Source organism: Anser anser, assembly GCF_964211835.1.
Source record: "Anser anser genome assembly, chromosome: Z".
NCBI lineage: Eukaryota > Metazoa > Chordata > Aves > Anseriformes > Anatidae > Anser > Anser anser.
The window spans coordinates 384,076-409,726 of NC_139723.1; the positions used below are offsets into that span (position 1 = coordinate 384,076).

General features: G+C 61.6%; 4 protein-coding genes across 9 annotated transcripts in view; 1 reads left to right on the forward strand and 3 right to left on the reverse strand.

Moving 5' to 3' along the window:
• The window catches only part of LOC310889672 (adenylate cyclase type 10-like), a 36,060-nt gene extending 26,974 nt beyond the window's left edge, over nucleotides 1-9,086 (forward strand). For all 3 annotated transcript variants that reach the window (XM_083817498.1, XM_083817499.1, XM_083817500.1), the window contains 15 exons: nucleotides 61-250; nucleotides 1,192-1,244; nucleotides 1,984-2,137; nucleotides 2,368-2,560; nucleotides 2,884-2,970; nucleotides 3,424-3,707; nucleotides 4,375-4,511; nucleotides 5,149-5,280; nucleotides 5,876-6,130; nucleotides 6,275-6,613; nucleotides 6,832-6,883; nucleotides 7,132-7,354; nucleotides 7,724-7,831; nucleotides 8,005-8,186; nucleotides 8,854-9,086. In XM_083817498.1, coding sequence (XP_083673624.1) covers nucleotides 61-250; nucleotides 1,192-1,244; nucleotides 1,984-2,137; nucleotides 2,368-2,560; nucleotides 2,884-2,970; nucleotides 3,424-3,707; nucleotides 4,375-4,511; nucleotides 5,149-5,280; nucleotides 5,876-6,130; nucleotides 6,275-6,613; nucleotides 6,832-6,883; nucleotides 7,132-7,354; nucleotides 7,724-7,831; nucleotides 8,005-8,186; nucleotides 8,854-9,067 — 2,603 coding nt within the window. In that variant the 3' untranslated portion in view covers nucleotides 9,068-9,086. The remainder of the gene's footprint in view (nucleotides 1-60; nucleotides 251-1,191; nucleotides 1,245-1,983; nucleotides 2,138-2,367; nucleotides 2,561-2,883; nucleotides 2,971-3,423; nucleotides 3,708-4,374; nucleotides 4,512-5,148; nucleotides 5,281-5,875; nucleotides 6,131-6,274; nucleotides 6,614-6,831; nucleotides 6,884-7,131; nucleotides 7,355-7,723; nucleotides 7,832-8,004; nucleotides 8,187-8,853) is intronic.
• Nucleotides 9,087-12,852: 3,766 nt separating this feature from the next.
• On the reverse strand, nucleotides 12,853-15,161 carry LOC310890095 (maestro heat-like repeat-containing protein family member 7; the record flags this gene model as incomplete). The annotated part of the gene is made up of 4 exons (XM_083818646.1): nucleotides 12,853-13,317; nucleotides 13,817-13,993; nucleotides 14,527-14,667; nucleotides 15,084-15,161. 4 exons carry the CDS (start codon nucleotides 15,159-15,161, stop codon nucleotides 12,853-12,855), a joined length of 861 nt encoding a protein of 286 aa, XP_083674772.1.
• A 796-nt stretch (nucleotides 15,162-15,957) lies between these two features.
• Nucleotides 15,958-17,714, reverse strand: LOC310890092 (uncharacterized protein; the record flags this gene model as incomplete). Of its 3 annotated transcripts, XM_083818628.1 has the most annotated exons (4): nucleotides 15,958-16,099; nucleotides 16,188-16,375; nucleotides 16,954-17,358; nucleotides 17,556-17,714. In XM_083818628.1, 4 exons carry the CDS (start codon nucleotides 17,712-17,714, stop codon nucleotides 15,958-15,960), a joined length of 894 nt encoding a protein of 297 aa, XP_083674754.1. The 3 variants fall into 3 exon arrangements, with proteins under 3 accessions (XP_083674754.1, XP_083674753.1, XP_083674752.1); XM_083818627.1 differs by having other exon boundaries at nucleotides 16,040-16,375; XM_083818626.1 differs by lacking the exons at nucleotides 15,958-16,099; nucleotides 16,188-16,375 and having other exon boundaries at nucleotides 16,402-17,358.
• Nucleotides 17,715-18,648: 934 nt separating this feature from the next.
• LOC310890094 (uncharacterized protein) lies at nucleotides 18,649-21,045 on the reverse strand (the record flags this gene model as incomplete). 2 transcript variants are annotated; one of them, XM_083818644.1, is made up of 5 exons in its annotated part: nucleotides 20,939-21,045; nucleotides 20,607-20,711; nucleotides 20,256-20,341; nucleotides 19,701-19,812; nucleotides 18,649-19,455 (listed from the first exon to the last, which is right to left on the reverse strand). In XM_083818644.1, exons 2-5 carry the CDS (start codon nucleotides 20,607-20,609, stop codon nucleotides 18,649-18,651), a joined length of 1,008 nt encoding a protein of 335 aa, XP_083674770.1. In that variant the 5' UTR covers nucleotides 20,610-20,711; nucleotides 20,939-21,045. The 2 variants fall into 2 exon arrangements, with proteins under 2 accessions (XP_083674770.1, XP_083674771.1); XM_083818645.1 differs by lacking the exon at nucleotides 20,939-21,045 and having other exon boundaries at nucleotides 18,649-19,203; nucleotides 19,369-19,455; nucleotides 20,607-20,634.
• Nucleotides 21,046-25,651: the final 4,606 nt, after the last annotated feature.

Consider the following 25,651-nt stretch of genomic DNA (forward strand, 5'->3'; position numbering starts at 1 on the left):
TTGAAGGGTGGGGCAAGGCTGCTTTCCTAACCATGTCAACGTGTTCTCTCTCTGTGGCAGTGATTGGCCATAAGGTGAATTTGGCTGCCCGCTTGATGGTGCACTACCCTAGGCTGGTGTCCTGTGATGAAGCCACCTACACAGCCTCTCGCCTGCCTGGTTACTTCTTCAAGGAGTTGCCGGAGACAAAGCTGAAAGGCGTTACCAATCCCGGCCATATCTATCAATATGTGGGGATCACCGAGAAGTGGTGAGTGTCTTCCGAGCCATCTGGATGGGGGCACAGGGACCCCAAGGGTGCAACCTTGGCCGGCAAAGAGGAGCTGTGCAGCAAGAGACCAGCCTGGTCTCCCACAGACATCCCTTCCCCGTGGCCAGGAAGATCCAAAGGCCTGGCACGGGTCTGCTTTGTACCTCTCTGCCCTTCTGTCTCCTGCTGCTAAGAGAGCCGGGAGTGATGCCAGTGGGGTGGGGAAGGTTGTCCGCTTTGGAGACGCACGCTAGCCATGCAGGCTTTGTCCAAGCGGCTTTCCGCTGGGCTCCCTGCGCTGTGCTTGCTCCACTACGTGCAAGGCTACGGCAGAGGTCATTCTGACGCAAGGAGGAATTTTTTCCCAGCTCCTTCTGCGCAGGAAGTTTTGGGTCTGTCATGTCGCCCTGGGGAAAGGTGGGCCACTGGGCCACTCTTCCTCCTGTCTGCCTGCTCAGTTCTCAGGTGTCCCTCTGGGCCAGGGTTGGAGGACCTTCTGAATGTTAACGTTGCTGTCTCTTGAAAACTATCAAAAGACTTGAGCCAAAGGTGCCAGATGCTTGGTGTCCTGAGCCACTAAGTGACACAGGTCCTCCTTTCCAAGAGGCTGCTTTTGCTTGTCCAGGGTGACAAAGCAGTCTACTAGCCTACAGCACACCCTGGCTTCTTTGCCCCATCTGGGTTTTCTTTGGTTTTGGCCTCTGGCGAGGGACTCCCAACACCTTCTGCTGTCCCGCCACGGCTGCTGGCCTTCTTTGTGCTTGAAGCTGTCCTGGCATGTCCACTCGAACTTTGGCCGGGGAGCACGCTCCGGATAGCGTGCTGCTGGAAAGAAAAGCAGTTACCTGCGGAGAGTCTCCTCCCCTAACACAGCAGGCTCTATATTCCCTGGCTTCCGACCAGCTAAGTGAGACGCATGTTTTGTCTTCTCCCCCTTCTAGCATCTTTGACATGGGTCTCACCAAGGAGAGGTCGGACTATGGCCCCTTGCTGGGTAAGTAGAGAAGTCCTCGCTCTTCAGAACCCCAGCTGCTTCCCTTTGCCCAAAGCTGTGCGCCTTGCTGGAGGTTAACCCCGGCAGGCAGCTGAGCCCAACACAGCCGCTCGCTCCCTTCCTCCCTTCCTCCCTCCTCTAGCCTGCTGGCTGGTGGGGCAGCATGAGAAAGTGCAGAGGCCTTGACACTGTGCCAGCACTGCTCGGCAAGGGTTCAGTGTGTTCTCAGCATTCCTTTGGTGGCAAGTCCACCACATCACAGCTCGCTCCAAGCTCCTGTGAAGACAAGGAGCTGTATCGCAGCCAAAACCAGAACAGGCCCGAAGACGCTGCCTTAGCTACAGGGTGCTGGCAAGAGCTCTGGAGCTCAGGGTGCAGTGAGATGTTTGGCATGCCTTTTGGGCGCAGCTGCCTGCAGTGCCTCAAAGTGTGCCCTCCAGTCTTGGGCTGGATCAGTGTGGGGAGCTGCGTCCAGCTGGCTGAATCTCGTTGCCTCTGGGAGGAGAAGCCGAGGTGAAAGAGGTCCTAGGAGCTGCGCCGTGTGGCCAGCGGGCAGGCGGGTCTGTTAGTGCTCTAAGGAAGGCAGTGGTGCCAAAGCTGAGATGAGGGGCTTGGAAGGAGGCCTGGGTGTAGGCAGGCTTGCTGACATGGTGGGGGGAAGCCGCCGCGCCAGCAAAAGGGAATGCCGCCCTGCTTTTCAGCATGCTGCAGCAGCTTGTTTCCTGGTTGGTCTTCACAGGTCGCGAGGTGGAGATTGACCTCTTTGAACGCAGCTTGAAGGCCTATGAGGCTTTGGGACAGCCGCACATCCTGGCGTATGTAGGCGTCCTGGGCTCTGGAAAGAGCCACTTACTTACCGAGCTGGCCTTTCTAGGCCAGGCCGCCAGGCACAGGTAAGTGGGTTTTTTGAGACCCTTCCCGTGCCTGTCCCCTGACGTTCGTGGAAGACTGCGATGCCTCTGCCCTGTGCCTGGCCCTCCTCCCCCACCCCCGGGACTGCGCACCCTGCGTTCCTTTGCAGTAAGAACCAGGCGGCGTGAATCTCTAGCTCTCCTGTCTTGGCAGGCGTGGGCTACTGGGGGCCTTTTCTGCAGCTCAGGTGCCTTTTGCTTTTGCACCGCAGGGTTGTCACCGTGGAACTGACCGAGGCCAACGTGAGGCAGCCCTTCTCTGCCATCCGTATGCTGGTGGCCAGGGCTCTGGGCCTGCAGGCGGGTGAAACGTGCGAGGACAGGCAGCGCACCCTGCAGGCCAAGCTCCAAGGGGCGATAGAAGAGAGCAGATATTGCCTCCTCAATGACATTTTCCTCGTCAAGGTGAGAGCCAGAGGGAGGCCTCCTGAGGTAGTCTGGTTGTTGTTTGGGTGTTCTGCTGGGCAGGCTTAGCTCCGGGCTGGGAGCTGCGGGGCTCATGGCACCGCGTTCTGATTCCTGGGTCCGGGGAGGCTCCCTGCCTGTGGTGACTTCATGTCCTGTGCATGAGCCAGGTGTCTTGGTCAGCACCCTGGAAAGGCCAGTGAAGAGAGGCTCGTGCTGACCTCATGCAAAAGCAGAGGCGCTTTGCTCTGCCGTCTAGCTTGGTGGATAGGCATGCCTGGTCCCAGGATGATGTTTCTTTCTGACTCCGCTTTCCTGTCCAGTTTGCCATCCCGGACAAGATTCGCAAGATGCATGACACTCCAAGGAAAAGGGAGTTGCACCTGACTTGTACGCAAGTGCTACAGAAGGTGAGCGTTCCTCCTTCCACCTGGGTCAGAGAAAGAAAACAACCCTGCCCGCTGCAGGCTCCACATCAGAGCGGCCTGAGTGGGCAGCAGGACGACGTGCCAGGGTCATCGCCCTTCAGGGCCCAGGAGCCCCTCCTCCCAGAAGCCCCTCTCGAGCCCTCCCCATATGCCTAGTAGCTCGCCTCCTGTTAAGTTGGAGGGTATGTGCCCTGGAGGAGGATTGACGCCTTCTGCGTTCCTTTGCCCAAGTTCCCTCCTTCAGAAGGGCAAGTGATGTCTGAGGAGACCCTAAAGTCTCGCAGAAATGAACAGCCAGTAAGCTTCTGAAGAGGGAAGCGGCTGGGGAGAGACTTCTGAGTATTCTCTGTCTCCGGAGAGAGGGGCTACATTTCCTCCCCTAGAAGACGCTTGAGAATCCGCCAGACCCCACACAGACCCATCTGCTTTTTTCAGACCCTTGGAGGAGAATTCGGCATATTTGTCATCGACAACGCCCACTTCATCGACCCTGCCTCCTGGATTATCATGTGGCCCGTGCTCCAAAGCGTCACGCTCTTTATGGTCATGAGCTTAGCTCCTGGCCACGAGAGAACGGAGAGCTTTTTCAAAGCTGCAGCAGACAGCACAATGTCCCAGAGAATCAGCTGTCTTCATCTGGAAGAGCTGAAACCTGCAGCTGTGGTGCAGAAAGCCTGCCGGGACCTTGGAGTGGTCAGCATCCCCAGGGATCTAGCAAGGTATGTTGCAGGCCAGGGAGTTCTTCCGGAGGGGCTGGACCTACGCCGCCCACGGAAGGAAGTCGCCCCGCAGGAAAGGAAGCACGGGGCCTTCTGGCAGCATCCTTGACTCCAGCAAGGACCTGGGTTTCTCCTTAAGACTCACCACAGCAGGCGTGAGCTAAGAATAGGCAGCTCCCAAGATGCAGCACGTGGGCAGTGACAGCCCTTTGCTGTTGCAGAGGAGGGAGGGCAAGGCAGGGAGGAAAGGGGAGAGAAGAGGAGAGCAGAGGGAGTGGGTGCCCAAGCCTTAGCATGGCTGAGGCGTGCAAAAGGCTTTGACCTATGTGGCCAGGCTGCAGGAGGGATTCCCAGGAGCAGGGGTCCAGCCAGCTGCCAGAGCAGATCTGGGCTCCTGAGGACAGGGAAGGTCAGGCTTGCTGTGTTGTGCTTGGGACATTGTCCACGACCATTTCCCCACGGACTCCAGCAAACGGTGTAGGGTCAGGGGGTCCCAAACCAAGGGGGTCCAAGCCAGTGGGAGGACCGCCCCCTTCTGAAGTGTGCCGTAGCTGTGACAAAGAGGCTGGTTACCCTGTGAGGCTGAGTGACTCGCCGCCCGCCCATCAGAACTGTGTCGCACCGTACTTCCCTGGTGTTGGTCACTGCTGGCTCTGCTCCTGCCCAGGTTCCTGATCCAAAGAAGCTCTGGCATCCCATATTACTGCGAGGAACTGCTGCGCTGCCTGCGTTGCAACAACATGCTCTTGTTCCGCACTGGGAGGCAGGACAAAGAAGCAGAGGACGACTGGGAGGGCTTGGTCGGTAAGCACTCTTGTTGCGCACTGGCTAGACGCTGTTGCACCTCCGTCCCCCCGGCACGACCGTGTCCTGTGGCTCTCCAGTGAGTCTGGGCAGAGTCCGATCTGGCAGCAGGACAGAACTTGATCTGGCTGAGGTGTGGGCTCCCGCACACCTTGCTGTCACCTTGGCAAGCCACCAGCTCCCTTGAGAAGAAAGCCCTTCTGCAGGAGAGGGACAGACCTGGGAAACTGTAATCCAAAACCATAAATGCCCGCAAAGGCGCTGGGAACTGAGGAGCTTGGCAGTAATGCAAGAGCAGTAATTGCAAGAGCAATGCCAAGCAGAGTGCTGTTGCCCTGGGGACAGCCTGCATGGGCTTTGCCTTTTGGATTATCACCAGCAATTTCCCTGGCTGTGGGAGGTAGCGCTGTCAAAGGCAGCAACTGCTGTGTTCTGTCGCGGGACTTTCATTCAGTACAGCTGGGCAGCTGGTCTGAAGGCGGAAAAAGAGTTGCAAGGGTGATGCAGACAAAAACACTGCAGTGGAAACCGGTTTGCCCCGCTCACTGACCGCATTCGGTGCGGGCCATGAAGCGCACCCGACCGTGACAGGTTGGACTTGCCCCACCTTGTTCATGCTCTCTCTCTCTCTCCCCAGCTTCTGCAGTCGAGGCTTCACACCTCGTCTCAGCCACCTCAAGCTCCAGTGCTGGGAATAACAGCGGCAGGGTCTGCACCATCAGACCAGATGTCAGCCTGGAGACCACCGTGCTGCCGGCCACCTTGAAAGGTGAGGGGCTGGGTTCGCGGCTGTGCTGGGGTCCTTTCCTGGGGTGCACATGAGAGAGGGGCTGGGCATCGGCATGCTGCGGAGTCACCCGCTCAGCCGGGGGGTCCCTGCCAGGAAAGCGACTCCGGTCTGAGCAGAAAGAGCTCTGTGCTTAAGGGCACAGATGTCCCCCTCCGGGCTGTGGACCAGCTGTGAGCCTACCTGTGAGGCGCACAGCAGTTGCGGGGAGCTCCAAGTCCAGCTCTGAGGTGGTGAAAGCGCTCTCTGTTCTCTGTGTGCACTGCTGGGCGTCAGCCTAGTTCAGCTCTGCTAGGTCGCATCGCGGGTCGCATGTACCCGCAGGATCGTGCCCTCCCCATCCTTGGTGGAGGAGCTCTTGTCTGGGTCTCTCTTATCCCTGGGCCTTGTGGCCTGTGGTTGCCAGAGGAGTGGAGCCATCCTGAAGACATTCCCCTGGGATGCGATTGCCCAGCAGGTGCCATCTTGAGGAAGAGAGGCCAAAGTCTACCCTGTTTCCCGTGGTGGAAATGTCCAGCCTCTCCAAGCTCAGGCTGTGGGACACAAAAGAGAGAGACGTTTTGCTTCTTCTTGACAGAGATTGCGCTGGCTGAGCTGGACCGGATCACGCTGATGAAGCAGACGGTTTTGAAGTTTGCGGCCATCATAGGGCCGGTGTTTACCACCCAGCTGCTGGCTCACATCCTTCCCACCTGCATCAGGCAGCAGATGAATTACTTGTTGGACGTGCTGGTGGGCGACAACATCATTAAGTGGCTGAAGAACACAGGGGTGCCCAGAGACGTCCAAGATGCTAGAGAGGGGCCGGCCACCTCTCAGCAGGCAGGGAGCGGTAAGTGGTGGCAGTAACGTAGACCCAGGAGCGCTGTAGCTGAAAGGGGCCTTCCCCCACCAGCTTTGCGCAGAGGGAAATTCCCAGCGGCTGTTGAGAATGCCTCTACCACTCTGTCTGAGGCCACGATCCATTGCCTTGCAGGGGCGGAGAGGCCGTCTATGAGCGAGGAGCCCATGGAGTGGCGGGCTGGCGTCCTGGCCTTCTGTGCCCCGCTGCTGCGGGAGGCAGCCTACGAGCTGTGGCCGGAGAGGCAGAGGGCCAACGCGCAGCGCAAGTGTGCTGCGTTCCTGGAGAAGCACGCGCACAAATGCCGGAGCTGCCACGGAGGGGACTTTGTGGCCTTCCACCGCTTTGCCGTCCCCAGTCCCCAGGATGGGGAAGACTGCCAGGGCTCTGCTGACGAGGATGACTGGCACAGCTGGGAGGCCTTGGTGCTCGCTGGAGAACAGCTGAAGAAGGACAGGACTCACACCCCTGAGGGTAGGCTGTGTGCGTGCTGCGGAGCCCCCTCCCTCTGGAAGCCCAGGCCCATGTGCTGGGGACCTGGTGGGCCCCAGCTTGCCAGGGATGAGCCAGGGGACGAGGATGATCACCGCAGCTCTTGTGCCCTGGGTCTGCTCGGCAGGAGCCTTGCAAGCCCGCAGCTCTTAGCCCGGGCTACGTGGGGAGGCCCTTGACACGCTCTCTCTTCTTCCCAGGTAGTGCAAATGCCCTGCAGCAGCAGCAGGCTTTCTCGGAGGAGGAGTTGAGGTGAGGAGACAAGGTTCTGATGATTGTGGAAACCAGTGAGCTCCAGAGGAGACAGATGGAGCTCTGCCGTTTGGCTGCTGGCTGGGACTCCAGCTCTGGGAGGAGGAGGCTGGCTGTGGGGTGGGAACTGGGATGAGACAGCAGGAAACTGGGCTTTTGTTGCTACCTGTAGGGAGAGCAGGGTCATCTCAGGTGATGCTCATCCGCTCTTTGCTCTCTTCTTTTCCTGGCATCCTGCCGCTGACCAGAGCGTCAGAGCGGTTTCCACCAGAGGGCGAAGGGACAACTGCGCAGCCCAGCAGGACCGAAGAGGAGGACGGTGGCGAGTGTTCCTGCAAATGCGAAGCCATCATCGAATCAGTGCTTGTGCCTTTGGCTCGCCACTATGTGGCCATAGGCAACGCTCCCCGAGCCTTCTATTACCTGCTGGAGTGTGCGGCTGCCTACCTGCACGTCTCCAACAGCTACATGGTGAGTGGCCCTGCTTACCAGCACGCACCGCACCTGGAGTCCACTGCAACAGGACACGCCCGCTAAGGGGCCTCCCAAAAGAAACAGCGGGGCAGAGCCGGACTGTTTCCTGCGCTTTGCCTCTCCCGCAGCAAGAGACACGGGGCACTGAAGCAGGCCCGTCAGCACAAGCTGCTTTACCTGGGAGGCGGTCTGAAGGCTCCCTTGGTGCCTGAGCTCCGAGCCCACGGGCCACTGTGCTAGGGCAGGGATCGCGTGGGGAGATGCGGGCCCTCCTAAGGCAGGTGCCACAGGAGGCAAGTGGGAAGGACGGAGCTGGCCAGGGGCTCTGCACCGATGCTCACCTGCTGCCTGTGTGCTTGCTCGAAGGCCCTTATGAAGCTCAACGAAGCGGAGGCCCTGAGGAACTCCATGGAGAAGACAGCAACTGCGTTAGACTGCTTTGAGGAGGCGACCTTCTTCAGCCTCAAAGGGGAGGTAAAGCGGCAGGGTGACGCAGAGGGGTGTCCTGGAGGATGGAGCCGGATGCTTTCCCTTCTTGCAGGGGGCGTCCCTGCTATAGCCAGCCCCTGGTACATTTCTGCAGCCTCTGCAGGAGGAGAGGCTTGGGAAAGCGGTCCATGTCTGCCCGTCTCCCTCTTCCTGTGCAGGTCTGCTGTAATCTAGGACGCATGAAGCTGGCCAAGAAAATGAGCAGGCGGGCGCTGAGCCTTCTGAAAAAGCGATTCCCTCAGACGCGCGCCGGAGCCTTTGTCAAGTCTCTGTGGGAAAGGTTTCAGGGTGCTCTTTGTGCCCCAAACAGAAGAACACCCTCCCTTCCGCCAGAGGCTCGGTAAGCAGCAGAAGGGAGCACATGGGAAAGGAAGAGTATTCTGGTGCCAGGCATTCAGGCCCAGGCCTGCCTGGACTTCAGGCCATACCTACGCTGTCCCATAGCTCATTAGCAGGACCGAGGCATTAAGGCACGACGTGTGGGTCAAACAGCGGGCAGTGCAGCCTCACGCTGCCCCCCTGTGCGGTCCCTGGGCCTTTGGGTAGAAAGCAGCTTGTGCCGAGGGATGCACCTGCTGGCACGTTTCAGATGAGGCCAGGGGTGCCTGGGAACAGAGAGGTGTGAACAGGGAGGACGGGCTTAACAAGGGAAGGAAGGCAGTCTGGAGTGACCTCCAGGGACGGGATGGGGTTGGGTTAAGGTGTGCGTGCGGGGCGGGGAGCGTGATGAGGAGGCGCAGAGTTGCGATAGTCCTTCTCCTGCTGGTGCCTGGCATCACTTCCCCCCCCCTCCGTGCCGTAGTGCCAGCACACCCTCTGTAGCGGTCGGCTGCCCCTGGCAGCACTTCTTCATTTGCCCACTTCCATGCCGGCAGCCCTTCCAGCACCAGCTCCCTTCCTCTGAGGAGGCGGACGTGTCTCAGCCGCCACCCCACTTTCCCCTGCCCAGCCTGATTTGGTGCTCTACAGCCGTGCCTCTGGGCTCAGCAGTTTCTCTTGTGTGCCAGGAGGAAGAAGCTCGCCTGGAAGCTTCAGCAGACCCGCTGCCTCTCCTTACTGGGGCACCTCTACAGCCTGGAGGGCACATCAGGAGGACGGAGGTTCTCCCGCCTGGCAGCTCTCATGAAAGCCAACACGGACAGGAGAATGGACTCCGCTCGGGAAGAAGACTCCCACTCCGCCAACTGCCTTTGTATCCCTCCTCTTCTTAGCGTGTCTTAATAAAACATCTGCTCTCTTATGGTGGTGGTTGTCGGGGCTCGCCAGGGGAGGTTCAGGTTGGAAATAAGAAGAAAGTTCTTCTCAGAAAGGGAGAGCTCGCTCCCACAGCGAGAGATGCGGGGCACTGAAGAAGGCCCGTCAGCACAAGCTGCATTGCCGGGGAGGCGGTCTGAAGGCTCCCTTGGGGCCCGTGTGGGCACCTGGAGGGAGACGGCATGGTCAGGGTGGGACACGGGCAGCTGCCAGGGGCTGGCACCGGTCTGCAGGGCAGGCAGGGCGCTGCTGTCACTATGCCAGCATTGGCCTCAAGACCGGGGCGGGGAGCCACGGGCCAGGCTGCTCTGTGCCCACAGAGGCCCGTCCCACCCCCACTGGGGGGCACAGAACCCCCAGCGCTGTTGCGACCGCTGGGCTGGTGCCCGGGCAGCTCAGCCTTCCCCCCCTCCCCGCCCCACTGGGTGTCCCCTCGCCTTCTTCTCCGCTCCCAGTTTGCCATCGGGCAGGTGCCTCCCCTCCAGCCTTGCTCAGGGCAGGTATTTCCTCCCCGAGACGGCGTGGGGTGCGTTTTTCTGCCGTTTTCCTTTGCGGGTCTCCGGGAAAACGGTTTGGGAAGCCGAGGACCCGAGGACCCGAGGACCGGCGCGGTTGCGGCCCCCTGCCGCCACCTGCTGGCCAAAAGCCGGTACTGCAGGCTAAGCGGCCCCGCGCATGCGCGGTGGCGCCCGCGCCGCCGCCACTCTCGTCGGTGCCCCTGCCCGCGGCGAAGTGGCGGCGCCCTGCTCCGGGGCAGAAGCCGCGTCGCCTCGGCTCGGCTCGGTTCGGGACGGGACGGGACACCACACCACACCACACCACACCACACCACAACGGGCTTGGTGGTTGGGGCCGCCCCGGGACGGCGCGCGGGGCGAGGCGGCGGGCGGTCGGGGCGCCGCACCGTCAGCAGCAGTTCCTGGGGCAACGGCCCTTGTGCGGGGCGGGGGGCGCGCCGCGCCGCGCCGGACCCGTGCTCCGCGGGGCTGTGGGGTCTGGCGGCGGCGAGCCCGGCTGAAAAGGGGCGGGGGAGGGAGGGAGGGAGAGCGAGGAGAGGGAGAGGAGAGGAGAGGCGGGGAACGGCCCCGGGGGGGGGCGTTGCGGAGTCCCCGCGGGGTCACGTGGGCTGCTCCGTCCCGAGGCATGCTGGGAGCTGTAGTCCTGCGCTGCCGGGCGGCCGCCTCGGTCGCTGCGCCGCGACTGACCCCGTCGTCACCGTCGCTTTGGCCCGCGTAAGGCGTGTCACACCCCGGTGTGTGCTCCGGGGGGGTGACAGCTCAGCCTATGTTCCTGCTTTTAGGTAGCGAGTGACTCTAGTCATATGCGTCTTCGTTGTGATTGGTATAAATTTTTCTCGCTTTTGCGTTCGCTCAGGGAAATTCGGAGCGCGTGCTCAGTGAGAGGGAGTTGCACCTTGGAGGCAGGTAGCCTTTGGAACGGAGGTGTATCTGGGCATTTTAATGAGATTATAATGAGCAAAGTTCATCCAGGGGACGTGAGTAGGCTGTCAGCCAGCCTCAGGGCTGGCCATGCAATCTATCGGCTCCGTACCATCGGGCTCGCTCTAAAATTGTGCTGTTCCTAGCCAAATGGCCCGAGGCCCAGGAAGGCCGAGGCGGTGGGTTGCTCTAACACGCTGCGGCCAGGGAAGCAAAAGCTTTCCTTCTCCTTTCTTGGTTTCGCAGCCTAGCAGAGCAGCTTGGTGCCGTGGAGTTTTCTAACCGTCCGGTTTTCGCAGAAAAAATGACACGTTCAAGCGGTGAAGAAAGAGGGCTGTTTCTTTGGGGAAAGCCCAGCAGAGGGCGCAACGAAGGGAGCACACGAAGGGGCAGGCAGGGCCCGAGGGCTGCAGCTGGGCTCAGCGCTGAGCACAGCTGCAGCAGCACAGCCAGCCAGCTCTCGGGACGCGGGGCCTCCTCTCCCACACTCTCCGGAGCCGGTAACGTAGCGCTTGCAGGCTGAACTCAGAGGGAGCTCGCAGGACCAGGATGGTTTCAGCCACCAGGGAGGAGACCGAAGGGCTGCTGTAGCCCTCCGTGCTTCTGAGTGCTGACGTGGAAAGGAAGAGAGCGGAGGTCAGAGCCCGTATCAGTGGGAAGCAAGCCCAGGAACCCCTCCTGCCAAGGCCGCCCCACCTCCTCGGCTGGGGCAGGGGTCGCAGCTCACTGCCCAGGGTCTTTTCTCCTCCCAGCCAGTTCCTGCTGATAGCCCACTGCCCTCACTCACCCTCGATGATGTTCTTCAGCTTCTCCTCGCGCCCATCCACCAAGTGCTGCCCGGCAAGCCCTAGGTACACACAGCCCATCACAGATCCCGCTGGCCAGCTCGGCCCAGACACAGTCCCCCCTCAGCATCCCCGCCGGCTTGGCCACGTGTGCCCAAGCGTGACGACACCCAAGGAGGCTGCGAGGCACCCGCTAAGCTTCCCACCACAACCGCTGCGTGGGCAGGGGTGGGCGAGGGCGGCAGGGAGCCCCACAGGCACTCCAGGCCCACTCTGAGCAGGCAGTGCTCTGCAGCCACGTGGCTGATTCCACAGCAGCTGGGGCTGGGGCCGAGCTGCTGTGCGGCACAGAGGGCCCGTGGGGTTGTGACTCACCAATGAACCTGACGGCCGCCTCTTGCAGGGGCTCCTGGGGGCTCCACAGGTACGGCAGGCTCTGGCACAGGTAATCATCCACTCTGCTGCTGTGCCTCAGCAGCTGGAAGAGAGCAGTACATGTGGATGGGGCTGGTGCAGCCTCTCCCCTTGGCCAGGCAGGCCCTGTGCCCGGGACTGGCTTCCCCTGCCGGGACACCTGATGCCCAGCCAGCAGCCAGCTGGTGCTGGGGCGAGGCTTTGGAGGGAGCAGGGGGCAGGGTGCTGAGGTGCCACCCCGCTGCCAGGGGTCAGCTGTCGGCATGCCTGGGACCTGGGAGAGCGACGAGGCTGTCGAAGAGCCTGTACTGCTATGTGCTGGGGGGTGGGGGTGGGGGCGCGTGCGTGGCTGCAAGCTGGGGGCTCTGGCCTGCAGCAGTGGCTAGAGGCAAGGGTTACCCACCCCACACCCTGGGCCAGGGCTGGCAGGCCTCGCCTGGGCCAGGTTTTGGGAGCCCTCGGGCAGTTGTCCTTACCAGGCACTTGCCAACCCTCTGTGGCTGCGCTGTCTCCAGCAGGTTCCTGAGCTGCTTCCACTTGAGGAGCTTGGCAGCACCAAGGAGGGCTTCCCGAGAGGCCTGCAGAGCAGCAGAGAGCGGGAGATGAAACAAGTGCGCGTGGGACAGGACCTGGTTGTCCCGCACGTCGTCAAGGCTCGGGGGCTTTCCCGGCCCTTGCTGGGGAGGTGCAGCAGCCGGGGAAGGCGTCTGCCAGAGGGTTCAGTGCTCGAGCAGAGGTGTGGGGCAAGCACCAGGCTTGGCAGTTTGTGCTGCTGGGGCTGCAGGACAGAGGTCCCCCAGAGCTGCTCATGTGCAGCCAAGGCCAGGAGGCAGCCGAAGCGCTGCAGTCACCGAGGCGCCGCGGCAGGAGGCAGCCGGGGGCACCACCCACGGGGACCCCAGCAGGCTGTTCCCTAGGGCCTGGGCTCCTGAGCCCGCCACCGCGGACACAGGGCCAGAGCCCTGCCCTGGCTGCAGCTCCCTTCCCAGGCCGGTGCCCGTGAAAACTCTAGTGCCTAGGTATCCGTGGCTACGCACCACTGCTGAGCACTGCTGGGAGCAGGCAGGGCGGGCCTGGAAAACGCCCGTGCCCACCTTCTCGGCCCCTGACAGCTCTAGGGCTGCAGGAAGCCTCCCAGCGGGCTGTTCTGTGGAGGGTGGCGTGTGGGGCTGGATGTGGGGCAGGGAGAGGCCCCTCCGCTCTGGCCCTTTGTGTGGGTGGAGGCGCAGCAAGGGCAAAACGGCTGTGGTGGGCCTGGTGCAGGCACGGAGGGGCTCTGCACCTTTCTTCTGGATTCAGGAGCTTCGGCCCCAGGGTGAGGCACGTTCAGAGGGAGCCTTGCTAACAGCCCGTGCCCCTGATGCGCAGGCCCTCCTGAGGGGTGTTGCCCCCTCAAGCGACCGCTCAGCTTAGAAATCCCCACCTGAGCCACACACTGGTTCTGGTCATGCAGGTGGAAGAAGAGCGGGAGGAGGGTGCTCTGCACTTGCTTCTTCATCTCCGTTTCATGGGTGCCCTCTGCCACCTCCATGGCGTCCTTGCAGAGAAGGATGGAGAGCTCTCTCACGCAGCTGGACTCCTGGCGAGACAGAACAAGTGAGGACCTCAGTCCAGGCTCTTCCGAGCTCACAGTGAGCAAGGGGTCGGTGTGGCTCATAGGGAGACACGCTCCTGGCTCTCACGCTGCAGTGAGCTGTGGTAGGTAAGGCCAAGCGTGCAGGCAGTGCAAAATGGCTCAGGACGCAGGAAGGGCAAGGCAGTGGGTTGCAGATGCTCCACCCTGGGGCTGGCAAGGGGACACGTGGCAAGGGGAGAAGCTGCCACGGGCAGCGAGGGGCCGAGGAGAAGTTGCCATTGTGGAGCACACGTCTGCAGGGCTCTGCACAGGGAGGGACTGCCCCAGCAGGAGAGCCCAAGAAGCACCAAGCAAAAAGTTTCCAGCACGTGCCCAGGGGTCGTGGTGGGAGAAGAATTCGCAGGCCAGTGAGACACGCGGAGAGGGATGCACCACCCCCAGGCCACGTTCACGTGCCCCGTGGCCACGCTGGCCAAACCTCCCGCTTGCCCACCAGCCTTACGTTTTCAAAGAGGGGCAGGAGCCTCTCCGGCAGCTGCAGAGCGATGGGGCCAGCCACCTGCCCATCTGCCAGGCGGAGTGCGTTGCGGAGGACAGTCAGGGCCTTCATACTGATGTCGCCGTCGGCATCCTGCAGTTGCTGCATGACCTCTGGCAGCAGGCCTTGCAGAGTTACTGCCTGCATGAAACACAGCAGTTCTTTTTCAGAAACACCGAGGACCACTCCAGCAGAAGCCCTTTGCTCACAGCGGGCGCAGCCCAGGGCAGAGGTCTGTCTCCAGGCCAGCACGGAGCATGCTGAGGCCCCTTGGGACAGAAGGCTGCTGCCTTGGGTTGCAGAAGCAGCCACTTGTGTCAGCCTGGCCCCGTGTGGGGGCTCATCTTCCCAACCTCAGCAGGATGACTGCTCTGGGTAGAGTGCTCCTGCAGCGGAGGCAGCCCCGCGCTGGCCGGCCTGGGGCCTGGCATTGACCTCTTCCTGGCACAGCAGGAGGTGCCTTTGAGCGGACACCGGTGCCGCTCTCCTCGTGCTGCACGGTCCAGGGGCTGGCCAGAAGCGCTCAGGGGCCGATGAAGAAGGCAGTGAGAGCAGTGGAGCCACTACCGCCCCTCCCGATTCCTGGCAAAGTCCAAGCAAGCCTCTGCGGGCAACAGCGCCTGCAGCCCCGCCCCAGGTGGATGCCGCCACTTGGCCCAGATGCCCCCACTCACTGTCTTGGGTCTCGTAGACAGCACGACGAGGCTTGTGACCGCCATCCTACGCAGCACCAAGGACTGACTGTGCATGTGTGACTGAAGAAGGTTCAGGATGCAGTCGTCGATGTGCTGCTCAAAGTCGACGCAGTCCAGCAACTGAAAGACACCCAGCAGCTCCGTGAGGGCCTGGCCCAGCCGGCAGGACTCCTGGCAGTACGCTGAATCAGCCCTCCCACACAGCTCGGGGCAAGGGCCCCGGAGCCAGTCACAGCTCTGCCTCGCGGCACGCAGTGCAGCTCCCTCGCCCGCTGCTTCTGCCCGCTGAACCACTTGCAGCCTTTTGCTCCCTGCACTTTCGGAAGAGGTTGTGTGCAGGGAGCTGTCCACGAGGACGGACAAAATGCAAATGCTCCAGGCCCGGTCCCTCAGTGGAAAAGGCCTCAGTGACTGGGAGGAGAGCGCAGTCACCAGCCCAGCTCCATCAGACTGGCAACTTGGCCCCTCCCCTATCTGCCAGACAGCCCGGAGTTTCAAGACACCTTGGAGAGGCACCACTTGCCGCTAGGCCCTACCTCCGTGAAGACAGCCATGGCGACGATCTCCTTGTGCTTCCGTCTCTGGCAGAGACCCGTGACTGCCTCTTCAAACATCGAGGCACAGTAGAGTGGCGCTTCGCTTCGCAGAGCCCTGGCCAGGGGAAGAACGCATTGGTAGCACCAAGCTGGGCAAACGAACCTCCTTGGGACTGCGCTGCCAGCGCTAGCTGCTATCCCATGGGCCAGGCCAGGGCAAGGCTTGCATTTCTGCGCTCTGCTTCAGCAGCTGGTGCTATCCGCTTGAGGAGAGGCCGCCCGCCCTTCGCCATACACCTTGCTTTTGCAAGCATGGAGGGTGACGAGCATAGATGTGCTCGGTTTACTGAGAGACGCCCCGCCTACACGCAAGTTGTGGCCTTCCAACAGATGCCATTTCCTGACCGCTTCGGATCCCCAGGCCCCCCAGCCTTCCCATGCTCGCTGGCCACCCTTCCGGCTGCTCTGCCACACAGCTGCAGCGCAGGCTGCGGCACTGCCTGCAGAGCCAGCCCCAGCACTCTCCTGTCCCGCTGGTCCCCGAGGAAGGGGCGCTTTGGAAGGTGACAGGTCCTGCGAGTCCTCCTCGTGCACCGGGCAACAGCAGCCCTTCTCCCAGGAACTCTCAGAGGCAGCGGCGTGGAAATCACAGAATGGACCGTAGGATGGCTCGGGTCGGAAGGGACCTTAAAGATCAAAGCGGCCTCTCCCCCTGTCGGTCTCTTCTGAGATCCCTCCGTCACCAGCACTCAGGGTCAGCGTTGTCCCTCGGACCCCTGGGGACACCCCAGCAGCCACGAGGAAGGGGATCACGTGGGGCCCTCCACCTCCGGGAGAAGAATGCCAGGGGAGACAAGGACAACTGATGAGGCGCTCACCTAGTCAGCACAGCGACACCTGTGTGGAAGGTCTCAGGGCTTAAAAGCATGTCCCAGCCACCCTGCGTCTGGATGTCTTCAACCAAAGCGGCACCCTTCAGGTGTTGGAAAAGCGCTCTCATGGTCATCACAGCAGTCCTGCATGCAGAGCACAGCATGCGTCACATGTGGAGCCCCGGCCCTGGCTCTGGCCTGGGGCACAGACCTGGCAGTGGGGATGGAGCACCTGAGAAAGCTGCCCGGGGGCCACATGCGCTCCCCCGTCTGACTGCTGCTCATGCTGAAGTCCTGCAGCGTGCACTCGTGGGTGAAGGAGATCTGGAAGAGCACGGCAACGTAGGACTTGTGGAACAGGGACTGCGCAACGCCTTTGCTGGAGGGCAGCTGGAAGATCTTGTGCATGGCACTGGTTACCTGCAGAAAACAGCCAGGCGCAGCTCTCAGTGCACGGATGTCCCTGCAGCACTGTCAGAGCTTGCGGGTTGGGGGGTGGGGGAGGTGAGGGCGAGGCGCCGCTCTGAGCTGACGGAGACACCAGGGCAGAGCCTGCTGCCTGGCTGCCTGGCCTGGGGCCCAGCCCCAGCGACTCTCTGGGGTCGGCTCTGCTTTGTGTCACGGGCAAGCCAGCTTTTCGTATCCAGAGCAAAGGCCCCAGCAGTCCCCGGGGGTCCTGCCAGCTGCCCTGGGCTCCCTGGGCCACACCTTGCAGCCTGCTTGGGCCAGGGAGCCGCCCGGCCCCGGGCTGCCCAGCAAGGCAGGAGCAGGTGGGGAGGGAGGAGGACGGAGAGTGGCAGCGCCGGGGCGGGCTGCGTGCCTGTGCGCAGTGGGGCCCCAGCAGTGCACGTGGCCCTGCTGGGCTCTGGCTCCCGGGCCCCCTGACTGGGGAGCCCCAGGGGAGGCTGTCGTTCGGGAGCAGGGGAAGAGTGGAGGAGGGGACGGGGAGGGGAGTGCAGCCCCGCTGGGGGTGAGCGAGGCCTGGTCCAGGAACTCACAGCCCAGGAGCGGACGCAGCTGTGCTGTGGGCCGAAGCCATCGTGCTCAGGCCCTGTGCGTTGCATCAGCAGGCTTCTCAGCACGTCCTCTGCAACGCGGGGCTCGGAGACCATCGTCTGCCACATGGCCGTGGCAACCCTGCAGAGACAAAGCATGCTGTCGGTGGGGCCACCCCAGCCACCGCCCCTCGGCCTGTGCCGGCCCTGGGCGTCCTGAGCTGTGCCAGAGGTGGATGGGTGGGCCCCATACCTATCGCACCACGGGAAGGCCTCCAGCAGGCCCTGGACCGCATGCTCAGGGTCCAAGGAGGTGATCTGGAAAAGGGTCCTGTTCAGGCTGTCCAGGAGTGACTCCTTGCTGACCGACACCAGGCAGTCGTGGATGATCTGCATGACCCATGGCACCTGGACGAGAGACGAGGGAGAATGGAGCAGAGCACAGCCATGGCCCCAGCTGCCACCAGCAAATGCTTCCCTCCTGTGGCTCTTTGCCAGCCCGAATGGCTGTCGGGGGCTCCCAAGCCCTGGACGCAGGCCAGGGGGAACAGCCCCCAAGAGGGAAAAAGCACAGGGAAAAAGCAATCCATCTGCAGACTGCTAACCTCCTCCATCTGTGAGTCTGTGATCACATCCAACACACGGGCAACCACCTTTGTGTCGGCGACCCTGGGCTGTGTCATGCCCTCCAAGACGGTGAGGACGAAGGCCCTCCTCTCGATGGGGAGGAGGAAGCTGCCAAAGACCTGTGGGAGGGAAGACATGTCACACAGCCTGCCCTGGTGGCGGGGCGCAGCTGAGCGGTGGGGGCAGCTCTGGAGAGGGAGCCAGGGCAGTGCTGGCACTGTGCCCCCAGCACAGGCAGGAGCAAGGGCTGGCCTGGGCTGGGGTGACTGTAGCCTCAGTGGCTGCGGAGAGGGAACCGCCGCGCAGGGTGAAGGCAGGTGGTGGAGGTCAGGGTCGGGGCACACTTGGCTGTGTGTGGGCAGCCAGGCCTTGCGGGTGGCCAGGACAGCTGGAGCTGCGGTGCTGATGCTGGCCACTGACCCCAGCCTTTGGCTACTCCCTGCTGAGACATGGTGGGACCCTGCAGCCGGCTTGCTGGTAGGCCGTGACGGACCCTGCCTCCTGCCTACAGTTCCTGGGGCGCTGGTTCATCCAGGTCTCCTGTCAACCTCACAGCCGAGAATCCCAGCGAGGGAGGGGCTGATTACCGTCATCTCGTTAGCAGTCTCCTTGGGCAGGAAGGTGCTTGGGCATTCCTCCTCCAGCCTGAGCTTTGGATGGGCAGGTGTCATCATGTAGCCTGGGCAGCAAGGGAAACAGAGGGTGGGTGAGTGGTAGGAATGACGGAGAAGCTGCTGCTTGGAGAAGACAGCTGAGAACATCAAGGAGAGCTCTGTTTGTGGCAGGGCCCTGTGTCTGGCAAAGAGGGGCACTCTGCGTTGGGTGGGGGTGGGGACAGGAGACATGCCGGGGAGGAAATGGGTCTTCTGTTGCAAGGGGGAGAAGGGCAAACCGCCTCGTAGTCTGCAGAAAGGCCAGAGAGTTTGGTCCGGCTTTCTGCTCTGAAGCAGGAGAGAAGCCCCGCGATGCTGCTACTGCTACAGGCTCTCCAGTCCGCTGGTTCTCAGGAGTGCCACTAAGCCACTGCCCCAGGGGACATCCTGCTGCTCCGACAGGGGCTGTGGGAGCCCCCTAGGGTTGGTGCAGCGCGGCTGCTCCCCTGCTCCGCCGTTGGAGGAATTTGCCACTCCTTCCTCTAGCTGGGGAGGGCGGACAAAGCGGCACAGCACCGTGCCTGGTGTTGACTGGGCCCTTGTGTCTGGAAGGTGCCGGCCCGCCCCAGCCTCTCTTACTCTGTCGCACCATCATGATCCTGTGGATGGCGTGCAGAGCCTCTGCAGACGCGCAGCTGATGTCGTGGTCCTCCTCGGCACAGCACAGGGTGAGGCACCCCATCAGCTGCCCGAGGAGTGGCACAGGCTTCGTCTGGAAGGGGCAAAGGTTGACCGTGCCCGCTCTGTGTCTGGACAAGTCCTGGGGGTGAGAGGATGGACAGCGGTAGCTTGGCTGAGCTGGTGCGCTTGAGACACCAGGAAAGGGTGAGGGGGTGCTTAGAGTTTGCCTGAACCACCAGCTCCTTACCTGCACCAGAGAAGCGGGGACCAGGACCTCGCTCAGTCTGGCAATCCTCCCCACGGCACACCGACGCGCTGCCGCTTTCTGGGATTCTGTGAAGGGCAGCAGGGCCTGAGAAGAGAAAAGCTGCTGGTCTGCCTTGGGATGCGGTGGCAGCTCCCGTAGCGGCAGTTCTGCGAAACGCCGGGCAGGGTTTACGCAAGGCGCCCAGGCTTCTCCTGAGCAAGAGAAGAGCCTGGAAAGCGGGGCTGCCCCGTCGCGGCCTTGGGGACAGACCTGCAAGATGATCTCCAGGGTGGTGGCAGTGTAGCCTGGCGAAGCACACACCAGCACTTCCAGCACGCTGTCCAGAGATTTCAGAATCTGTAAGGAGGATAGAGCGGGTGGGGCTCTCTTGCTGGTCTTTCCTCATGGGAAGCTGGCTTGAATGCCTGCTGCCTGAGGCAGGCCTCAGCTGCCCAGTGGTGCCAGCAACCTGCCCGGTGGTGTTTCAGGATCTCTGTTGTCTCTCTGCTTCTCCTGTGGTCTTCCAGCAGCCAAAGCTAACTAGGAAGAAGTGCGCGGGAACTGACTGGCAGCAGGCTCTCTGTAGCTCACTCAGTGCTTACCTGAGCATAAACTGAAGCATCCAACTTGCCCCTCTCCCTCTCTGGAGCAAGAGAGCAGATGGTGTTGATGCAGGGGCCGAGGTGCTGTGACAGCACTGCTAGGTTCTCTTTGCTGCAAGGAGAGGAGAGAAGGCGCCCGTTGGATGCTGGCACTAGGAGCAGTGCCCGGATGCCCTGGAAGGGTGACCGTAGATGTCAGGGCCTGGAGTCACCAGGTGGGACCCGTACTGGGTGGGCAAGGCTTGTGTGGAAGCATCTTCTCCCTCTCCCGTGCTGCTGAGCCAGGGACAGAGGGCAGTCATGGCACGCAGTGCCCAAAGCCCTTTCCAGCTCCTGCCTCTCCCTTCAGGGAAAAAAGCCGGGAAGGGAGACGATGGAGAGCCCCTGGGCACGGCACCCTCTGCCCTCCCATCTGTCCCACTGATGGGCAGAGCGCAGGGGAGAGCAGAGGCCCTAAGACAGAGCATCGAAGTCCTGCCGGGACGGGGGAAGCCTGCTGCTGTCAGGCCCATGCTGTGGAGAGGCCCTGGCCAAGCCAGCGTCTGGGGAAGGTACCTCCTTTCAGTGATGGCGTACGCAGCTTGCCAGCCCAGGAACATCACGGCGCGCAGGTGGGCAGAGGATGACTTAGGCAGTTGCATCTGGAGGGAGACAGCGTGGTCAGGATGGGACACGGGAAGCTGCCAGGGGGTGGCACCGATCTGCAGGGCAGGCAGAGCGCTGCTGCCACTATGCCAGCATTGGCGTCAAGACCGGGGGGGGACACGGGCCAGGCTGCTCTGTGCCCACAGAGGCCCGTCCCACCCTCCCCTGTGCACAGAAACCCCAGTGCTGTTCTGACCGCTGGGCTGGTGCCCGGGCAGCTCAGCCTTCCCCCCCTCCCCGTCCCACTGGGTGTCCCCTCACCATCTTCTCCGCTCCCAGTTTGCCATCGGGCAGGTACCTCCCCTCCAGCCTGGCGCCGCAGAGGGTGCAGATCGAGGCCAGAAACTTCAGCTTCGAGTCCTCTTCCTGACAGTGAGGGAGCAGAGAGACAAACAGGGAGGGTGAGAGGGCGGCAACGTGGCCGGCAGGGCCACTGCACCGCGGGGCGTGCAGTGATGGCACGAGGGGCCAGGAGGGCAGCAGCTCAGCACAGCCAGCAGCTCTCCAAGAGCCTGTGCGTGGGCAGCAAACACGGGGGCCCCCAGCTGGGAGCAGCAGGCTGAGCCTCACGCACTGACAAGGTCTGCAGTTACCTTTTGGGTGCCAGTGAGAAACGCCCAGAAGTAGTCACAGGCTTCCTTGTCCTTGCCCTCCAGCGGCCTGCTGGAGGCAGCAGAAGCAGCATCTGATTAAGATAGAGTGGGCAGAGCTGTAGGCGGGGCAGGAGGCAGAGGGAAGAGCCGTGCCCTCTCTTCAGCCCTGTGCCCACTGCCCTGCCAACTGCAAGCCCTGGGTCACAGCACCGATGCCCCCTCTCCTCAAGGTTGCCGCTGGCAGCAGAGCAGGCTGCCCAGTCCCTGTCCTGCAGCACCGCAGCCTCCTGCCAGGTGAGCAGCCTTCTGCTGCCTGCCCCCGCAGCAGGAGCTGGGTCCCCTCCCCTTTCTCCCGCTGGGAGCCTCCCCTCCTGCCAGGGGAGGCTGTGCTGGGGCTGGCTCCTGGCTCACCGCCACCCTGCCCTTCAGGAACCGGCATGCCCCCCGCCGGCTGTACCCCACTGCTGATGTTCCAGGGAAACGGGCTCGCGCTGCAGAACAGGGTGCACTCACTGACTTTGGTCCCGCCCGGCCCGCTGCGGACCCTCGCTCGCTTGGCTTCCTCAGTGGTGGCAGTGGCATGGCAGTGCCATGCTGCGGCACTCGTCCCTGGCGAAGCCCCGACTGCAGCCTGCTGGGGAGCCTTGGCAACTGGGGCCAGGCTGGACGGGCCCAGTGGTGCCTGCGTACTTACCCTCCTGGAGCAGATGGGTTTCCCCCAGAGAATCGGCAGGAGACCTGCCATCCTTCTCAGCCACCAGGATCCTGGGGGCAACTAATAGCAGCCCTGCCAGGGCAAGATCTTCAATGCCCTTTTGGGCATCTTCAGGAGCCTCACAACTCTTGCCTTGTCCCATTGTGATCCTCCTGGGAACTGTGGGGCTGCCCTGCTGGTGCTGGGTAGTCATGGCTGTCCCAGGGACGAGTCACAAAGGGCCCTGCTGTGACTTGTCACCCGGGTCAGAAGGGGGAAGGCGTCTCCAGGGCGGAGGGCGTGAGGCCCGGGCACCTGAGTCCTCTTGGATGCCCCAAGGCCCCTGTGTGCCCTCACAGCCTCTTGGGACCTCCCCGTGGCTCTGTGGTGCGTCCCAGAGTGCCAGTGTGCCCGAAGGACCTCCCTTTGTCTTCATGGGCACGCGAGAGCCTTGCCTCTCCCTCTCAGTGGCCAGAGCGGCCATGGAGGTAACCTGGCAATCCTGGGAGACGTTCTGACAGAAAAGGTCTGCTAAAACACCGGCAGATGCAACTGCCAGGCAGCCTGCAAACTGCTAATCCTTCAGAAGGCCCAGGTGGCCTCTTGGAACTTTAGCTGCGTACCTAAGAAGCAGAAACCTCCCTAGCGACCACTGATAAGGGCAAAAAGGAGGAACTCTAACAGCAGTTTATTGTCTGAAAAGGTGAAAAATACTTTGGGAAAGGGGGAAAGTAGGAATGTCAGCCCCTCTTGGCTCTTTAAGAAAAAGCAAGAAAAGAAAGCAGTTTGGCAAATGTAAGATTTTTCTCTGAGAGAATAGGAAACGTCACTGGTTGTCGCCAGTGAAAGATCACAGAAATTAGCAGCATCTCTTGGCTGATCTAATAGGAGGTGTCCTACACCCTCTTACATCTCTGTGACACAGAAATGACCTGGTCTGGACCAAAAAGGAAGCCTCTCTCTTATAAGAACTTCTCGTGCCACACAAACTCTTTCCGAGGCGACCGGCTCCGGGGCAGACGCGTGCTGCAGCGGAGCGCGGGATCGGGACAGGCAGGGCTATTTTTCGGGCATCGAGCCTACGTGAGGGAGCCGCCAGGCACCGGCAGCCCTCGTGAGGGAGGCTGACGAGGCGTAGGCGGAGCCAGCAGCGTCAGCGACAGCTCCTCCCCCCGGCCGTTCAAAGGCAGCCCTTAGGGAGCGCGAGCGACCAGGAGCGCGGCAAACAGGGCCGGCAAACAGGGAGTGACGCGGCAGTTAGCGAGGCAGTTAGCGCGGGCAGGGCGGGCAGGAAGGGCAGACCGCTCACACCCGCCCATAGGGACAACTCCTCTAACGGCACTCTCCCGTCAGCTGGGCTGCGATGGTCTCCACCAGGCACGGTGCTTTCTCTAGGAAGTCAGTGCACACCCAGACCGACTGCCCGTCCAAACATGCGGCAGTTCAGGTCTCCGGACGCGGGGAGTGTCTGAGCCTCTTGCTGCCATCGGCGGGAGGCAGGGAGACTGCTTGCGTGAGGTGCGAGCAGGTGGACGACCTGGTCCGCATGGTGGCGGAGCTCAAGGAGGAGGTGCAGAGGTTGAGGGATATCAGGGAGTGCGAGCGGGAGATAGACTGGTGGAGCGACTCCCTGCAGGACCGGAGGGAGAGGGACCAGGGTGAGACGCTCCAAAGGGGGGTGGACCCCCTGCCCTGTCGCCATCGGGCAGAGGGAGGGGACCTGCGAGTTGAGGAGGAATGGAGACAGGTCCCTGCTCGACCTCGCAGGAGATGCCCTCCCCTTCCGGTGCCGCCTTCCCAGGTGCCCTTGAACAATAGGTTTGAGGCCCTGGAGCTGGAGAGACCGGCGGGTGAGGATGAGGTAGGAAGCCTACCCAGGAGGATGCCTGAGGTGAGGAAGTTGACTCCATGCCTTAGGACTGCCTCCACCAAGAAAGAAAGAAGGGTGATTGTTGTGGGCGACTCCCTCCTCAGGGGAACGGAGGGCCCTATTTGTCGGCCTGACCCCACACATAGGGAAGTCTGCTGCCTCCCTGGGGCCAGGGTCAGAGACGTTACCAGGAAGCTTCCCAACCTGGTTCGCCCCTCTGACTATTACCTGCTTTTGATAGTCCAGGCTGGCAGTGACGATGTTGAAAAGAGAAGCCTTAAGGCTATCAAACAGGACTATAGGGGGCTGGGACGATTGGTGGAGGGAGCGGGAGTGCAGGTGGTGTTTTCGTCTATCCCTACGGGGGAAGGGAGAGGCACGGAGAGGACACGGAAAGCTCGCGTGGTTAATAGGTGGCTCAGAGGCTGGTGCCAGCACAGAAATTTTGGGTTTTTTCACCATGGGGAGCTTTACTCGGCACCCGGCCTGATGGCCCCAGACGGGTCCCTATCTCCAAGGGGAAAACGGATCCTAGGCCAGGAGCTGGCGGGGCTCGTAGAGAGCGCTTTAAACTAGGTAAGAAGGGGGACAGGGCTCAAACAAGGCTTGTTGGAGCTGTGCCGGGGGAAACAATGGCCCAGCTGAAGTGCATCTACACTAATGCACGCAGCATGGGTAACAAACAGGAGGAGCTGGAAGCCATCGTGCAGCAGGCAGGCTATGACTTGGTTGCCATCACGGAGACGTGGTGGGACCGCTCCCACGACTGGAGTGCTGCAATGCCTGGCTATCGGCTCTTCAGGAGGGACAGGCAGCACAGAGGGGGTGGTGGCGTGGCTCTCTACATTAGAGAATCTTTTGATGTTGTGGAACTCCAGGCTGGGAATGATAAGGTTGAATCCCTGTGGGTTAGGATCCGCGGGAAGGCCAGCAAGGCTAGCATCCTGGTCGGGGTCTGTTATAGACCGCCGAACCAGGATGAGGAGACGGATGAGGAGTTTTATAGGCAACTGACAGAAGTTGCAAAATCGTCGGCGCTTGTCCTCGTGGGGGACTTCAACTTCCCGGACATATCCTGGAAGCACAACACGGCACAGAGAAAGCAGTCTAGGAGGTTTCTGGAGAGCGTGGGAGATAGCTTCCTGACGCAGCTGGTCAGTGAACCTACCAGGGGTGGTGCCCCGCTAGACCTTCTCTTCACAAACAGAGAAGGACTGGTGGGAGATGTGGTGGTCGGAAACTGTCTTGGGCAGAGTGACCACGAAATGGTAGAGTTCTCTATTCTTGGCGAGGCCAGGAAGGGGACCAGTAAAACTGCTGTCTTGGACTTCCGGAGGGCTGACTTTGAGCTGCTCAGGACGCTGGTTGGCCGAGTCCCTTGGGAGGCGGTTCTGAAGGGCAGAGGAGTCCAGGAAGGCTGGGCGCTCCTCAAGAAGGAAATCGTGATGGCACAGGAGCGGTCCGTCCCCACGTGCCCAAAGACGAGCCGGCGTGGAAGAAGACCGGCCTGGCTCAACAGAGAGTTGCGGCTTGTGCTTAGCAGAAAAAAAGAGGGTTTATAATCTTTGGAAGAAAGGGCGGGCCACTGAGGAGGACTACAAGGATGTAGCGAGGCTGTGCAGGGAGAAAATTAGAAAGGCCAAAGCTCATCTGGAGCTCAACCTGGCTACTGCCGTTAAAGACAACAAAAAATCCTTTTACAAATATATCAACGCGAAACGGAGGACTAAGGAGAATCTCCATCCTTTACTGGATGCGAGGGGGAACCTAGTTACTAAGGATGAGGAAAAGGCTGAGGTGCTTAATGCCGCCTTTGCCTCAGTCTTTAGCGGCAATACCGGTTGTTCTCTGGATACCCAGTGCCTTGAGCTGGTGGAAGGGGATGGAGAGCAGGATGTGGCCTTCGCTATCCATGAGGAAATGGTTGGCGACCTGCTACGGAGCTTGGATGTGCGCAAGTCGATGGGGCTGGATGGGATGCACCCGAGGGTACTGAAAGAACTGGCGGAGGAGCTGGCCGAGCCGCTTTCCATCATTTATCGGCAGTCCTGGCTATCGGGGGAGGTCCCAGTTGACTGGCAGCTAGCAAATGTGACGCCCATCTGTAAGAAGGGCCGCAGGGCAGACCCGGGGAACTATAGGCCTGTCA